This window comes from Mustela nigripes, chromosome 7 (genome assembly GCF_022355385.1).
Source record: "Mustela nigripes isolate SB6536 chromosome 7, MUSNIG.SB6536, whole genome shotgun sequence".
Taxonomy (NCBI): domain Eukaryota; kingdom Metazoa; phylum Chordata; class Mammalia; order Carnivora; family Mustelidae; genus Mustela; species Mustela nigripes.
The window spans coordinates 115,171,713-115,187,395 of NC_081563.1; the positions used below are offsets into that span (position 1 = coordinate 115,171,713).

Sequence of the window (15,683 nt, forward strand, 5' to 3'; positions counted from 1 at the left end):
CTTGTCCACCATGCATAGCCTGTCCACGTGGATTTACGGTTTCCTGTGTGTTGCCTGGGTTTCTTGAACTTGATTTCAAGGTCCTGGAAGATGAGAAGCCAGGTCTCCTCATTCACTGTGCCCCACCATCCCTGCACCATGCCTTGTACACAGTCACAGGGGCCATCACTTCTAAACCAAAAACGCATGGAAAGATCTCACAAGCTTTAAGGGCTCCCAAAGAGACAAGGGGGCAGAATTTTGAAACTGGGGCTGCCCTATACACAGCAAGCAGCTAAAAGAACCATTGATTGAACTACACACAGAAAGGTATAAAGGGAAGAGTCTGCCTCTCCCTCCCTCTGACATCCAGACAAAGCACACCACAAGTCTCAAATCCGCCCTGTTTCATACAGCAGGATGAAAAAAAATCGAAGCAGCCCCTAACCCAATAGATGAAACTCTTCACTAAAGGGTGACTGAACCATAAGATATTCCTGAAGAAAGCCAAGCAAGCTGTTTTAAGGGATGTCCCTAAATTTCAAGGCTCTACAACCCATGATCCAGAGGCATCTCTATCAGAGGTAGACTGTTTGCAGGGTCCCTACTAGGCTGGTCATCTTCTGTGTTTATTAGAGATGTATTCAGGGTCTCTGAAAGGCAGGGGATGGTGTATGTAATCCTGTGGTTCTCAAATTGGAGCATTTATCACAATCACACTCCAAAGGCTGGTTAAAACACAGATCACTGGGTCCCACCCCAGAGTTCCTGACTCAGTAGGACTAGAGCAGGGTCTTTTTTTCTTTTTTTAAGATTCTACTTAGTTATTTGAGAGGGAAAATGAGTAGGGGAAGGAGCAGAGGGAGAAGCAGACTCCCGTGGAGCAGGGAGCCCTACTGATGTAGGACTCGATCCCAGGACCCTGGGATCATGACCTGAGCCAAAGGCAGACGCTTAACCAACTGAGCCACCCAGGTGCCCCTAGAGTGGGGTCTAAGACTGTACATCTAGCAAGTTCCCAGGTAATGCTAATGCTATTGGTCTAGGAACCACACTTTGAGAACCATTGGTCTAGCCAGTCCTTCAGTCCTGGCATGGAAATTTTAGGGGAGGGGTGTAGGTACCCAGTGCAGATAATTTTACTTCCTTTTTTCTCTGAATACTAACAACCCAAAGATGGGTGAGAGTGCTGACAATGCACCAACCTCTCTGAAGCAGGCACTGGGCTTAGGGCCCTACAGAGACTACCTCATTTAGTCCTTAACAATTACCCTGTAAGGTAGACACTCTCAATTTTACAGATGAACCCAAAGGTGCACATAGGTGAAGCAAACCTCAAGGTCACACATAGCTTAACACCTGAGCAGATGCACAGCAGGTGGCCAACATATTCTCACAGAACAAGTGTATCTATGAACACAGATGATAAAAGGCAGATCTGACGCCTGGGTGGCTCCCTCCTGGGATAGAGCCCCACATCAGGCTCCCTGCTCAGCAGTGAGGCTGCTTCTCCCTCTATCCCTCCCTCTGTGATCTCTCTCCCTCTCTCTCAAATAAAGAAATAAAATGTTAAAAAGGGGGGGGGTGCCTGGGTGGCTCAGTCGTTAAGAATCTGCCTTTGGCTCAGGTCACGATCCCAAGAGTCCTGGGATGGAGCCCTGTATCTGGCTCCCTGTTCAGCGGGGAGCCTGCTTATCCCTCTCCCCCTACTTATGTTCCTTCTCTGGCTGTCAAAGAAATAAAATATTTAAAAAAAAAAAATAAGGTAGATTTGAACCCAAGTCTGACTCCATAGCTCAGACTCATTCTATCCCATCAGCAGGAAGCAATAAAGGCCGTGCAAGCTCTGGGAGGCAAAGGACTAAAGCTTCTCTGTCTGTCTGTCTTACCCTCCCTCCCTGCCTTTTTTTTTTTTTTTTTCCTTCCTGCTTTTCCTTCTTGATTTTATAATAGTAGTGTTACACTAAAGCTTTTCTGAATCAAATGTACTGTCAAGATGTTCAGGGTCAGGGGCACCTGGGTGGCTCAGTCAGTTACATGTTCACTCTTGGTTTTTGCTCAGGTCACAATCTCAGGGTCATGAGATAGAGCTCTACACTGGGCTTCACACTCAGCCCAGTCTGCTTGTCCCTCCCCGTCCCCAACCTGTGCTCTAAAATAAATAAATAAAATTTTTTAAAAAGAAAAAAAATGTACAGGGTTGGATCTAGGGGACTGACAATGAAAAGGAATGGTAAGGAGCTGGTTCCAGAGAGGCCATGGGAAAGAAGTGGGACTACCAACTGGAAGAAAGGAAGACTCCCAGATTATGGGTCAGGCCAGCCCTGAGGAATCATCAGGGCCTTGTTAGCGACAGGCATCCAGAATTAATTCAGGTAGTTGGTGTGGAGGAAGTTAACTGTTTTGGTTCAAACATTTTTTACAAAAATAATAGATGTTCTTTGCAATCTTGGGGGCAGGGAAGAGGCTGGTTTTTAATTTTCACCATTTTCAGTTCTGTTTGAACTTTTGACTGTGCACCTTTCACATATTATCTTTAAAAATAGAGCACACTAATTTATGTGCATATTGAAAAATTTAGAAACTACAAATAAGTGAAAGAAAAAATTAAAAACCTGTAATTCTATGCAAACATTTTTTCCAAGAGTAGGTTCACGTTGATTTGTCTTGTAACCTGATTTGTTTGCCTCTACATCATGACCATGATCCCTTTCATAATACTATCTTCTTCAGTGTCAGTTTCAGTGGCTGCATGTTATCCCATTCTATACCCATACCATAACGTATATAACTGATCTCCTATTGCCTAATGCTAGACTATTCTCAATTGGTTGCTAGTATAAATTTTGGTTTATTTTTGGACTATTACCTTTTAGTCATCATAGGATCACCCATTGTTCAAGAAAAGACCAATTTGGGGGAAAAAAAAAGTGTCTAAAGGGGTGCCTGGGTGGCTCAGTGATCCAGAGGCATCTGGATAAGCATCTGCCTTTGGCTCAGGCCATGATCCCAAGGTCCTGGGATCGAGTCCCACATTGGGCTCCCTGCTTGGCGGAAGGCCTGCTTCTCCCTCTCCTACTCCTCTGCTTGTGTTCTCTCTCTCACTGTCTCTGTCAAATAAATAAAATCTTAAAAAAAAAAAAAGTGTCTAAAGATTCTTCCTACTTTAACACAGAAGAAGAAATAAAATATTATTGGGGTGCCTGGGTGGCTTAGTTGGTTAAGCATCTGACTTCAGCTCAGGTCATGATCTCAGGTCCTAGGATGGAGCCCCATACCGGGCTCCCTGCTCAGCAGGGCATCTGCTTCTCCCTCTCCCTTTCCCCCAGCTTATGCTCTAGTGCTCTCGCTCTTTCCCTCTTTTGCTCACTCTCTCTCACATAAATAAAATCTTTTTAAAAAAAGAAAATATTATTGGAGATGTTTCAGTGGGGGGGGGGGTAGCTTGTGTAATAAATACTTCCTAGTTTATTTAAGTTCTGTTAAAACCTTTTCAATTTTATGGAATTTTATGGAATGTGTTTATCTCTTAAACAAACAAAAGCCGTTTCTAGTTGGGAGTTAGATGACCAAGGCTCCAAATATCACCCTGTGACCCCATGCAAGTGTAACCCTTTTTTTTTCTTTTTAAAGATTTTATTTATTTATTTGACAGAGAGAGATCACAAGTAGGCAGAGAGGCAGGCAGAGAGAGAGAAGAGGAAGCAGGCTCCCCGCCGAGCAGAGAGCCCGATGCGGGACTCGATCCCAGGACGCTGAGATCATGACCTGAGCTGAAGGCAGCGGCCCAACCCACTGAGCCGCCCAGGCACCCAAGTGTAACCCTTTTTCGCAGACTGGTGAAACAACTCCTAACTCTGAGAGTGTCCTGAGCTTCAGAGGAGATGATGGATGTAAAGGAATGAATGCTGGGAACTATACTAGTGCTCCTGATTCTAAAATCATCAATGAAAGAAACAACCCACTCCACTGGTCAGCAGTAAATGGACAAAAATAAAAGAGACTCAGTGCGTTAAAGCCTCTGCCTTTGGCTCAGGTCATGATCTCACGGTTCTGGGATCAAGGCCCCATACTATGAAATATAAGCTAGGTATAAAAAGGAAAAAACTCCTGATGTGTCAATAATATAAATGAATCTCAAAAAACATTATGCTAAGTGGAAAAAGCTGGGCACAAAAGGTTCACACTGAATGATTCTATTTACATTCTGGAAAAGGCGAAACTATGAAGACAGGTATCAGGTCAGTGGTCACCTGAATTAGGGGTAAGAGAAAAGGACTGCCTATGAAGAACATGGGGGATCTTTTGGAGGTGATGTTAATATTCTATATTAACACCTGACTGTGGTAATGGTTACATTACTACATACATTTATCAAAACTCAGCTGCACACTTATAAAAATGAATTTTTAAAGATTTTATCTATTTGATAGAGTGTGAGAGTGAGAGCACAAGTGGGGGGGGGGACTGTGCCATCCAGGTGCCTCCCCCAGGGGCCCCCCAAAAGAGTGAGTTTCATTGCATGTAAGTTATGTCTTAAATTTTGACTCCCCTCGGGGCACCTGGGTGGCTCAGTGGGTTAAAGCCTCTGCCTTAGGCTCAGGTCATAATCTCAGGGTCCTGGGGTGGAGCCCCGCATGGGGCTCTCTGCTCAGTGGGGAGCCTGCTTCCTCCTCTATCTCTCTGCCTGCTTCTTTGCCTACTTGTGATCTCTGTCAAATAAATAAAATCTTAAAAAAAAAAAGTTAAAAAAAATAAATTTGACTCCCCTCAACACACACACACACACACACAAACACACAACTACAGTGCCATCCAAATACAAGGTATCCTCCATCAGACTTTACCTATAATAATTTTCACAGAAATTCTGAAATACCTTTGTGAAATATTATGCCAAAAAAAGCAATCCAGAAAAGACCAAGTATCTTCAAATATTTTCAGGAAGATATTTGTTGTTGGGTTATCTGGCTTTTGGAAAGGCCATTTCTATATTCTAGCAAATGCTCATGTGTGAGGCAGCTGGTCCCACTGTGGAGCAGCTGACCACTTGGGACTGTTCGGGGATTTTCCTTGTCATCACCAGCTTGTTTCTTTTGTTTGTTTTTTTCTTTTTTATATCACCAGGGTAAAAAGAAACTCTGTGTCAGAACCAAACAGTGAATGTTTCCCCACCCCAAACAGGACAGTTCTTTTTCCTCCAGGGAAGAATACAGGTCTTTCTGGTTGATCTTCTCTTGGCTTGACCATTGCTATCTCAACGAATACTATGCTCCAATAGCAAATAAAATACAAAATAAGAATAACCTGCAGCCAAAAACTAGGTTAACAGAGAGCAGATTTTTTTTTTTTTAAGATTTTATTCATTTATTTGACAGACATAGAACACAAGTAGGCAGAGAAGCAGGCAGAGAGAGAGAGAAGCAGGCTCTGCATTGAGCAGAGAGCCCGATGCGGGGCTCGATTCCAGGACCCTGGGATCATGACCTGAGCCAAAGGCAGAGGCCTTAACCCACTGAGCCACCCAGGCGCCCCCAGAGAGCAGATTTCTAAGCAGGATAGTAACAAGAGTGAATCAATGCAAAGATAAAATATAGTAAAAAAGGCCCTGCTCAAATCCCCCAGCATTGCAGCAAAATCCCTAACAGTCTACAGGCCCTGATCAATGCTCCTGATTCAATAGGTAATATTTGTGACAAGACCCCAATACAACAAAGTGACTAGAGGAGTTCCTAGAGTTCATAATGAAATCTGAACTAGAGCAAACGGGAGTGAGGCTATACTCTCCTCCTGCATAGAAAGAGGTGCTGAAAATACAAAATTGTCAGTTACCTGTGCACACAGCTTAGTTTCCCACTCCCAAAGGAACCAGAGGAGCTCTGGCCCACAGGAGGCGTTCCAAGAGCATTCTTGGAATCACGCGGCAAGAAGCTCAGGGGCTGGTGGGAGATGGCCCTTGGAAGATGGGTGCCCAGCCTCACCGGCTGCCTTGTATCTATGATCTCTGTTGACTAAGCAATGATCAAACTAACTTCCCCAAAAGCTAGGTAGGTTCACTAACAGTCCTGCCAGGGAGGATCTACACACAGCCTCATTTCATTTCAACTGACAACAGACCTGTGACCAGGTGGGGGTGTGGAGCTGACTCATGTTAGGGTTACCGAGCTGAAAAACAAGTCTTTTTTTTTTTTTAAAGATTTTATTTATCCATTGGACAGACAGTAGTAGTAGACACAAGTAGGCAGAGAGGCAGGCAGAGAGAGAGAGGAAGGGAAGCAGGCTCCCCGCTAAGCAGAGAGACCGATGCGGGGCTCCATCCCAGGACCTTGGGATCATGACCTGAACCGAAGGCAGAGGCTTTAACCCACTGAGCCACCCAGGCGCCCCTGAAAAACAAGTCTTATCAAGAAACTCATGGGCTGGTGTGGAAGAGAATCCTGGAAACAAATGATGACAATTATTTGATAACAAATAGCTAGCAGGCATCATGACCAGTTCAATAGCCTGGTGAGGGAAGAACTACACCCATTTCAAAAAGGAGCTATCTCAAAGATGAGAAGTCGGGGGCTTGCCTGAGGTCACACAGTTGGAAAGCAGAGGAGCCAGGACTGGAACCAAGCATTCTGATTCCAGAGCCTACACCCCTGGCTTCTGTAGTGGGTACATTACTGGAGACCAGAGATCTTATTAGGGCCTGGACATGTCAAGGGAGGCCCTCAGAAGTGCCCTGCATGCTACATCTCAAAGCATGGACAAGCACTGTAGGCCCAAGAAGAGGCAGATGGCTTCATGGCTTGGCAGCTGTCAGCAGTATGGTAGGACCAGACACTCCTGGAGAGGATACATGCCAAGACTCAAGGGAGAGAGAGGGGTAGAAGGTATAGGCAGGGCCAGACTGGGGGTTTGGTGTGTTAAGAGGTTTGGGCTTTACCCTAGAAACCAGGCAGTCATGAGTATCGGGATCTGTCTGCTGACATGAGACTTGCCTGTAAGAATGCTCACACAGGAACAGTTCAGATTGTGGAAGCTAGGAGGTTGCAAACTGGGTTGGGACCATCAGGAAGCCACTGTTGTGATACAGGTGGGGCAGGAACGCCTGAATTGGGCAGGGCACAGAGCTCTTTGATCAGAATCTGTCCAGTGGCCCGGTGGGTACAATTCTTATGGATTATCCGAAGACCAGGGCTGGATGGCTTGCCAGGCTGAATCCATTTCTGGTCTCTCAGGATCCCTCTGAATGAACTAAAGCAGGATACCCATGACTCACAGGGTAGCACTGACCTCTGGTCAGGGACCAGTTTCAGTCTCTAGGGACTGAGGACTTCATTTCCCTATATGTAAGTATGAGTGGATTTAATTAGATTGTATTTTAGGTGTCTAAAATTCACATTCTGTGAATTCACCTTAGATTTCCATTGTAGGCACATGAGGCCCTCAGAAAGCTCACACATTTGGACACTGTCCAAAAGCATCAATTTGCTCTTTTTTGGTGTTTGTAAAATTAATCTGGTAATCCTTCATAAATTGGAATAATCTCTATGTAAATCAGTCGGGCACTGTGATACTTAATTTTGTGCATTAACTTGACTGGCCTGCTATGTCCAAATATTTGGTCCAACATTATTCTGCATGTTTCTGTGAAAGTGGTATTTTGGGGGGATAAGATTAATATTTAAATTGGTGGGGACACCTGAGTGGTTCAGTCAGCTGAGTGGCTGCCTTTGGCTCAGGTTGTGGTCCTGGGGACTTGGGGTTCTGGGATAGAGTCTGGCATCAGCAGTGGGCTCCTTGCTCAGAGGAAAGCCTGCTTTTCCCTCTTCCTCTGCCCCCCTACTTCCCACTTACTTTCTGACAAATAAATAAAATCTTTAAAAAAAAAAAAATTGTAAACTGGCAGATCTTTATTTTTTAAAGTATATGTGTCCTTAACATTACCTGATCGATGGCCAATGTTGTTGCTGTTGGTTTTTTTTTTTTTAAAGATTTTATTTATTTAATCTTGGCTTGAGTGAGAGCGAGAGTGGGCATACGCACAAAGTGAGAGGGAGGGCAGCAGACTCCCCATGGGGCAGGGAGCCTGATGTGAGGCTCAATCCCAGGACCTGGAGTTCATGACCTGAGCCCAAGGCAGACGCTTAACAGACTGAACCACCTAGTTGCCCCTAAACTGGTGGACCTTTGTATCAGAATAAAGTAGATTCCCTTCCATAATGTGGGTGTGCCTCATCCAATTAGTTCAAGGTCTTAACAAAGACTGACTCCCCTACCTCCCCAGCAAGAACAAATTCTTCTAGTGGACTGTCTTTGGACCCAACTCCTTCCTAGGTCTCTAGCCTGACAGCCATTCCTACAGATTTTATTAATTTATTATTATTTTTTTGGGTAATCTCTACACCCAATGTGGGGCTTGAACTCATGACCTAGAGATCAAAAATTGCATGCTCTTCTGACTAAGCCAGCCAGGTACCCCATCCTAGGGTGTTTTTTTTTTTAAAGATTAATGAGGGGGGGCGCTTCCCCCTCTCTGCCTACTTGTGATCTCTCTCTCTGGCAAAAAAATAAATAAAATCCTTTTAAAAAATTTTACTTACTGGGGCACCTTGGGCTCACGTCATGGTCCCAGTGTCCTGGGATGGAGCCCTGCATTAGGCTCTCTGCTCAGCAGGAAGCCTGCTTTCCCTCTCCTAGCCCCCCCCCCCCCGTGTTCCTTCTCACTGTCTCTCTGTCAAATACTTAAATAAAATATTTACAGAAAAAAAGATTTTATTAATTTGAAAGAGAAAGCACAGGGGCGCCTGGGTGGCTCAGTGGGTTAAGCCTCTGCCTTCTGCTCAGGTCATGACCCCAGGGTCTTGGGATGGAGCCTTGCCTGCATCAGGCTCTCTGTTCAGCAGGGAGCCTGCTTTCCCCCACCTCTCTGCCTGCCTCCCTGCCTATTTGTGATCTCTCTCTCTCTTTCTGTCAAATAAATACATAAATAATCTTAAAAAAAAAAAAAAAAAAGAAAGAAAGAGAAAGCACATGTGTGCAAGCAGGGGGAGGGGCAGAAGGAGAGGGAGAGAATCCTCAGGCAGATTCCCTGTTGACTGCAGAGCCTGTTAGATTTCATGACTCCTGAGAACATGACCTGAGCTGAAAACAGGAGTTGGACGCTTGGGGCACCTGGGTGGCTCAGTCATTATGCGCCTGCCTTCCACTCAGGTCACAATCCTAGGCTCCTGGGATGGAGCCCCACGTCCTGCTCCCTGCTCAGTGGGAAGCCCACTTCTCCCTCTCCCACTCCCTCACCTTATGTTCCCTGACTTGTTTCTGTCAAATTAAACAAACATACAAACAAGTCTTTAAGAGAGTTGGACACCTCACTGACTGAGCCACCCAGGCACCCCAGGAAGGACGTTTAAGAAACAGCAGAGGTTATCTGTTGGAGGAAACTGAGTAAATGAGAGAAGGATCTTTTTACTTTATTCCTTCTTATATATTATACATGCATATATTCTTTGACCTGGCAATTCCACATCCATATATTTATACTTCCACTCATGCAAAATGACATACATACAAAAATACTCAGATGCAGCATCATTTATAGAAGAATGGAACCAACCTAAACACCTACCAGGAGGAAACCAGTTAAAAAAAAAAAAAAATCATCCATTTGGAGAAACATGGTGCATCTGTTACAAAGGAGGAGGTTGCTCTGTTGTTTTTGGTTTTCCCTTTCTCTGTTCAGATGTGGAATGATTTCCAGGTAAAGCAGAAAAAAGCAAGACACAAGACGCTGTGTGTATACTATGCTATCACTTGTACGGGAAGTAGGTTAAATTCTATGCCTATGAATTTGCAAATGCAAGAAATATGTCTGGAAGAACACAGAATAAACTTAACAGTGGTTACTAAGGGAAAGGAATTAGGTAACTGGGGAATGGGGATGAGAAGGAATTACTTCACAATGTACCTTCTAAACCATGGGGATGTATTATCTATTCAGAATTTTTAAAAAAATTCCTGAGGAAGATAAATCATACGCTAGGTGGGACCCTAAAGTCATCGGAACACAACACTCATGCTTTTCTTGATGTTTTTAACCTGAATCTGCCCTGAACTGCTCTTACAAATTCTACCTTTGGACCACAGCTAATTTCACTGAAGACTCACAGCCTTCACCAAAACCAGGATAACTGCTGAAGATTAGAGCACTAGCGCTCTGCAAGGCAGATGACTCTTTCATCCATTCACAGAGACAACTGGATTCAGACCTTTTCTTTAGAAGCTTTTTTATTCATTGTCTAACCAACAGAGGTCAGCTTGAACCAAAACAAGCTAAAATAGCCTCATTACAACACAACAGGGCACAACCCAAAATGAGGACAGAGGTTGGCCTCAGTTCTTTTCAGAGCAGACCAAGCAAGTATTTATACACAGGTGCCCCATTAAAAACTGATTAGCAATGCACCACCACCCCACAAATGCAGAGTGCATAGAGAGATCGCTGGGGGCTCCCCACATGTGTCAGCCATAAATAAGCCCTTGCTTTTTTGAGGAAAGGATGACCAGTGTGCATCTTGAGTGCATCTGTTTACTCTGGAACTCTAATGGGGAGGTAACCATTTATTTCCTCCCCTGAATTTGAGATGCAATAATAGCCTGTATGAATACCTAAAAAGTGTCCTGGAAGACAAGGTTCCCTTAACAAAGAATTCAGAGTAATCTTATAGGGTTCTTTAGTACTTAATCCTGTCATTTTCCAGAAAACTTTGCACATGGGCTCCCAAGAAGCAAGCAGGGCCCTTATCAGCACCCCACAGGCCTGTGAGTGAGGTGCCTCTCAGAGTAGCCACCCATGGAAGAGAAGAGGGAAGGGGCCAGAAATCAGCTCAAACACTCCATGCTGCTTCTGACTCGCTCCATCTCGTGCAGGAAGCTGTAGAACTGAGGCAAGGTTAATTCTGGGGAGAGAAAATTCAGCTTCAGGTAAATGTTTCCAACTCCACAGAATCATCCAAGAAAATGAATTTCCACCCAGAGATTTTTTTTTTCTTCTTTTTTGACTTAGTACATCTAAGCAGCACTTGATGGGTAATTGACCACAATAAAGAACTGAGAGCCTTGAACACAGAAAGGTTCTCGGCTCCCTACAAAAGTGGAGAATTTAAAAATGGCATAACTTCACAGCACAAAGAGATGAAAGGGCATTATTCAGGATGTTCAGCACGACTTTTGCAGCAAGAGCGGCTTGCTCTTCAATCTTTGCTGTCCCTTCTCCCTGCACTTTCCCTTTTTCAAAGAGGCTCTTCAACTGTGGGGTCTCCAACCTGCTGATGGCTTATTATTTATGAGAGGAGAGGCAGTGGAATGGCTACTCCACAGCTCAGGGATGACTTTTTTCCTAGAAGAAATGATTTGTGGTGCTTCACAAGCCCACTGATTGCAGAGAACATGGAAAAAGTGAAAAGGCTCAAACAGGAATTCAGACTCACCTATGTACAAATTTTCAGTTTGATTTCCTTTCTTAACCACCAACTTTAACTGATTAAAAAAAAAAAGAGGCAATAAAAATTTAAATTAAAATCATGACAATAGGGCAAAGAAATTTTTGAAATCTTTTCACTTAAACATCAAAGCATCCAGCTTCTGACTTGAGCATCAAAGAGAAGCAATCTGGATCACCAAAACTTCTAACAATTCTCATGACTACAAAACAATCAAGCTTTTAAGAAAAATATGAAGATCCTATTAATCTGAGAGTTGGGACGTTAGTGGCCACGTGTCTGGCTGACCACACGGCTCTGAAGTACTTGGCACTTCAGTGAACAGCCGCTTAACTGGGTCTTTAAAAAAATCCAATGACAGGGGCGCCTGGGTGGCTCAGTGGGTTAAGCCTCTGCCTTCGGCTCAGGTCATGATCCCAGGGTTCTGGGATCAAGCCCCGCATCGGGCTCTCTGCTTGGCAGGGAGCCTGCTTCCTCCTCTCTCTCCGCCTGCCTCTCTGCCTACTTGTGATCTCTGTCTGTCAAATAAATTAAAAAAAAAAAAAAAATCCAATGACAATTTTGTAATTCTTAACCAAGTCAAAAATCTACCCATTTTCACAGATCAGAAGACTTACTTGTAAAAAAATACTTCCCACTTTCTCCAGTTCACTGCTCCCAGATGTCACTGTGACACAAAAGAGAAAATTCGTTAAGTGATGGGTTGACAACGTACCTACTCTCAACACCTCAATCTCACAGGCTGTCCAGCAGAAGCCATGCAGGGATGAACATGAGGACAGCAAAATGTGCTCTTCAGGAAGTCAACTTACCAAGAGCCAAGGACACAAAAACAGCTGCCAAACGCCAGCAGCAATACAGAGAAGCAGTTGCTAGCCCCAACTGTGAGCCCTCAGTCTGTGAGGACTGAGGACGTGTGCTCCCCATGGAAACTATGTGAAAGCCTCTGCAATCCCACCCTACACCCCCCGAATGACCCGGAACTAGCTCTAACTAGTTACCTCCAAATTTCCACTCCATATCTACAAGCTGGTTAATCATCAGAGTTTGTCCTATGGCCCATCGAGCAAGGGTGGGGGCACTCTGCTTCCACTAGAACAAAAGCAAAAAGCTGAAGTCATAACAATGGGGAAAATGCCCCCTCTTCACTCTGTACCCCAAAACAGCAACGTTTAGTATTTATACAGACAAGGGGAAGAATGCAGAACCAAGGGCTCAGCCTAAATGCACAGATCTGAAAGACGGGCAGTAAAGACCGGCAGAAGACCACATAAATGTTTTCTTTCATTCCAAGATGGAGTCCCAGTTTGGGACAAAAACTGCAGGACAGCTAAAGTCAGTCAAATCAGAGGCAAAACATCAGAGATGCACTAAATAGTGCCGCCATTTAAACACTGTATGTATGTCATTTGCATGAAACCCATTAAGCTGGGGAAATGACACAGAATTGATTGATGGCTTTTCCTTAGTCGGCATTTCACACTTGTTTCTTTTCATGAAATAAAAACAAAACAATCTTAATTAACTCTGATTAAGAGGAATATGATACCTTTTCAGAAAAGTAAGTGGCTTTCTCCTCACTAAGACCTATAAGAGAACAGAAAGAAACTTGAACAAAATAAAGAGCTGCCAGGCCTGTCACCCTGAGCAACTTTGGCAATGACCTACCAAGAGTTATGAGATCAGCCCGGACCTGATCCGCTGTGAGACTCTTCTTCAACGCACCTGGGAAATGGGAGAAATCAATTAAAAAGGACGTATCAGTTAATCAACTGGCAGTAAGTATTAATAGAACGACTGATACGACAGAGAGGACAGAGGGGATACACAAATGACGGGGCTAGCTCCAGGAAAATCTCAATCCAGCTGGGAAAAAAAGGCACAGAGGAAGCAACTGGAGAGTGGGACAGCATGCTTTGTTTCTTGTACAACGCAAATGTTTACCCCTCTGAAAGCATGAAAGAACTTAGAAAGCAAGAAGGACTTTATGGGCTTGGGGCTGGGGATACCCATGTGAGCAAGGAGTAAGGCCACAGAGTCCTGGAGCCAAGCCCGGGAGCTCAATGTCAGGGTGGGAAATAAGAGCAACAGCCTAGTGCTGCGCTGTGCCATCCAGAACCACTAAAGATGGGTGGGTCATTTAAACTTTATTTTCTCCTAGCACCCCCTTAAATTTTAATTAATTAAAATTAAACAAAATTTAAAATTCTGCTCCTTAGATGCACTGTTTCATGTCCTCAATGGCCACACAGGTCTGGTGGCCATAGTACTGGGCAATGTGGACTGGAAACCATTTCCACCTAGTTAGTTAGTTCTACTGGACAGAGCTGCCAAAGAAAATCAGCTTTCAGAAGGTAAACGAAGATGGAGTAACAGCTGGCTTCTACAATTCCCAAGTCACTTCCAGAGGGGCAGACAAAGCTTCCCCTCACAAGCCCTAAGAGCACTCCCCTGTGGGGGCTGCTTTGTTCTGCTTGCGAGGTCCAATTCCTGAAAACAAAGTGTTGCCAGCAATCTGGGCTTCTCAATGATTAACCTCGGGCTACAGCCTAGAGTCACAAATGGCAACCGCCTTAAAATTTTCCACTTCTTAGTCTTCCAGAAGCTGACTAATTAAAGAATAAGGAGACATCCACCACCATCCAGGGAAAGCCCTAGCGTAATACCCTGAGCCCAACTCCCCACCCCCAGCTCACTCCTGAAAAACAATCCTAAAGGCTGTTTGTCCCCTGCAAAATAAACCATGTAAACAAAGGGAGGAAATCTTTTATCGCCAAAATCAGACTGAGCAAGGAAGCCATAGCAAAATGAAAAAGGCAAGACACCAGGAAACCTTGGCCATAAAGGCAATCCAAGACAGCCACTCCCTAGCCAATTCAATTAATTCATGACTACAACATGTATAGCTCCTTAGTGTGTATCTAGCTCAAATCCAGTATTTTACTTGATGATCCCAAAGTACTCTGAAGTGGGGATTACTAATAAAACCTTTAACTTACCAGGAAACTAAAGATAAGAAAGATTAAGCTTTTGGAGAGAAAATGTGGCAAGGCCACAGTCACCAACTACACTGCCAGTAAGTCCCCCACCAGATGTGCTCTTGAGAGCACCCTCAAATATACCTGCAGAGCGCTTTAGCAACGTCAGTAGTAAAGATAAAATGTCAGGAACATAGCTGACCTTGAAGGCTGACCAGATGAATCCACTTCTCTGGCCTCATGGAAAGGCTCATGGAAAGACAGAAGTCACAGTCACTGCACGAGCATTTACTGAGGACCTGCCAGTGGCAGAACTATGCTACTGCTGGGAAACATCCATAGACACACAGACAATGTCTGCCCTCGTGAGGCTCACCTTCTATTGGTAAGAAAGACTACAACAATAATTTAACAAGTAAGGAAGCCATATAGAGCATGGCTGAAAAGTGCCACAGAGAAAAGCAGCAGAGTGGGGTGAGGTTGGAATGCTAGGGAACTCTGCTCAACAGTTGATTAAATACCATTTGTGACTACTGCTCATTGCTGATTCCTCTGTTTTTGTCCAGTGAGAAAGAACTCCCTTGGGAGAGGAGAAGGGGCATTATCACCTTTTCTTAAGTAACAGTTACCCACAAGGGCTAAAGATCTTGCTAAGTAATAAAATAAAACCAGGCTTAAACAGTAGTCCTAAAGCTGAGTTATCTATAATCCAGGAGTTATCTGTATCTAGAAAGACAATCATAGTATTAGCAGCAGTGCACTTGCACTCCCTAAAGTATTTCACATTGAGTATCTTCCTTTATTCTTACAGTGATGTAAGAACTTCTATTATAGGGGCGCCTGGGTGGCTCAGTGGATTAAAGCCTCTGCCTTCAGCTCAGGTCATGATCCCAGGGTCCTGGGATCGAGCCCCACATCCGGCTCTTTGCTCAGCGGCGAGCCTGCTTCTCCCCTCTCTCTGCTTGCCTCTCTGCCTACTTGTGATCTGTCTCTGTCAAATAAATAAATAAAATCTTTAAAAAAAAAAAAAAGAGGGACGCCTGGGTGGCTCAGTTGGTTAAGCAGCTGCCTTTGGCTCAGGTCATGATCCCAGTATCCTGGGATCGAGTCCCACATCGGGCTCCTAGCTCAGCGGGGAGCCTGCTTCTCCCTCTGCCTCTGCCTGCCATTCTGTCTTCCTGTGCTCGCTATCTCCCCCCCTCTCTCTCTGATAAATAAAAAAAAAAAAAAAAAAAAA

General features: G+C 44.4%; 1 protein-coding gene across 4 annotated transcripts in view; it reads right to left on the reverse strand.

Moving 5' to 3' along the window:
• The window catches only part of COMMD7 (COMM domain containing 7), a 42,058-nt gene that overhangs the window by 10,298 nt on the left and 16,077 nt on the right, over positions 1-15,683 (reverse strand). For 2 of the 4 annotated variants that reach the window (XM_059406781.1, XM_059406780.1), the window contains exons 4-9: positions 13,137-13,193; positions 13,018-13,055; positions 12,470-12,560; positions 12,086-12,135; positions 11,457-11,505; positions 10,229-10,925 (exon numbers count right to left, since the gene is read on the reverse strand). In XM_059406781.1, coding sequence (XP_059262764.1) covers positions 10,849-10,925; positions 11,457-11,505; positions 12,086-12,135; positions 12,470-12,560; positions 13,018-13,055; positions 13,137-13,193 — 362 coding nt within the window. In that variant the 3' untranslated portion in view covers positions 10,229-10,848. The other 2 variants (XM_059406783.1, XM_059406782.1) reach the window with 2 other exon arrangements.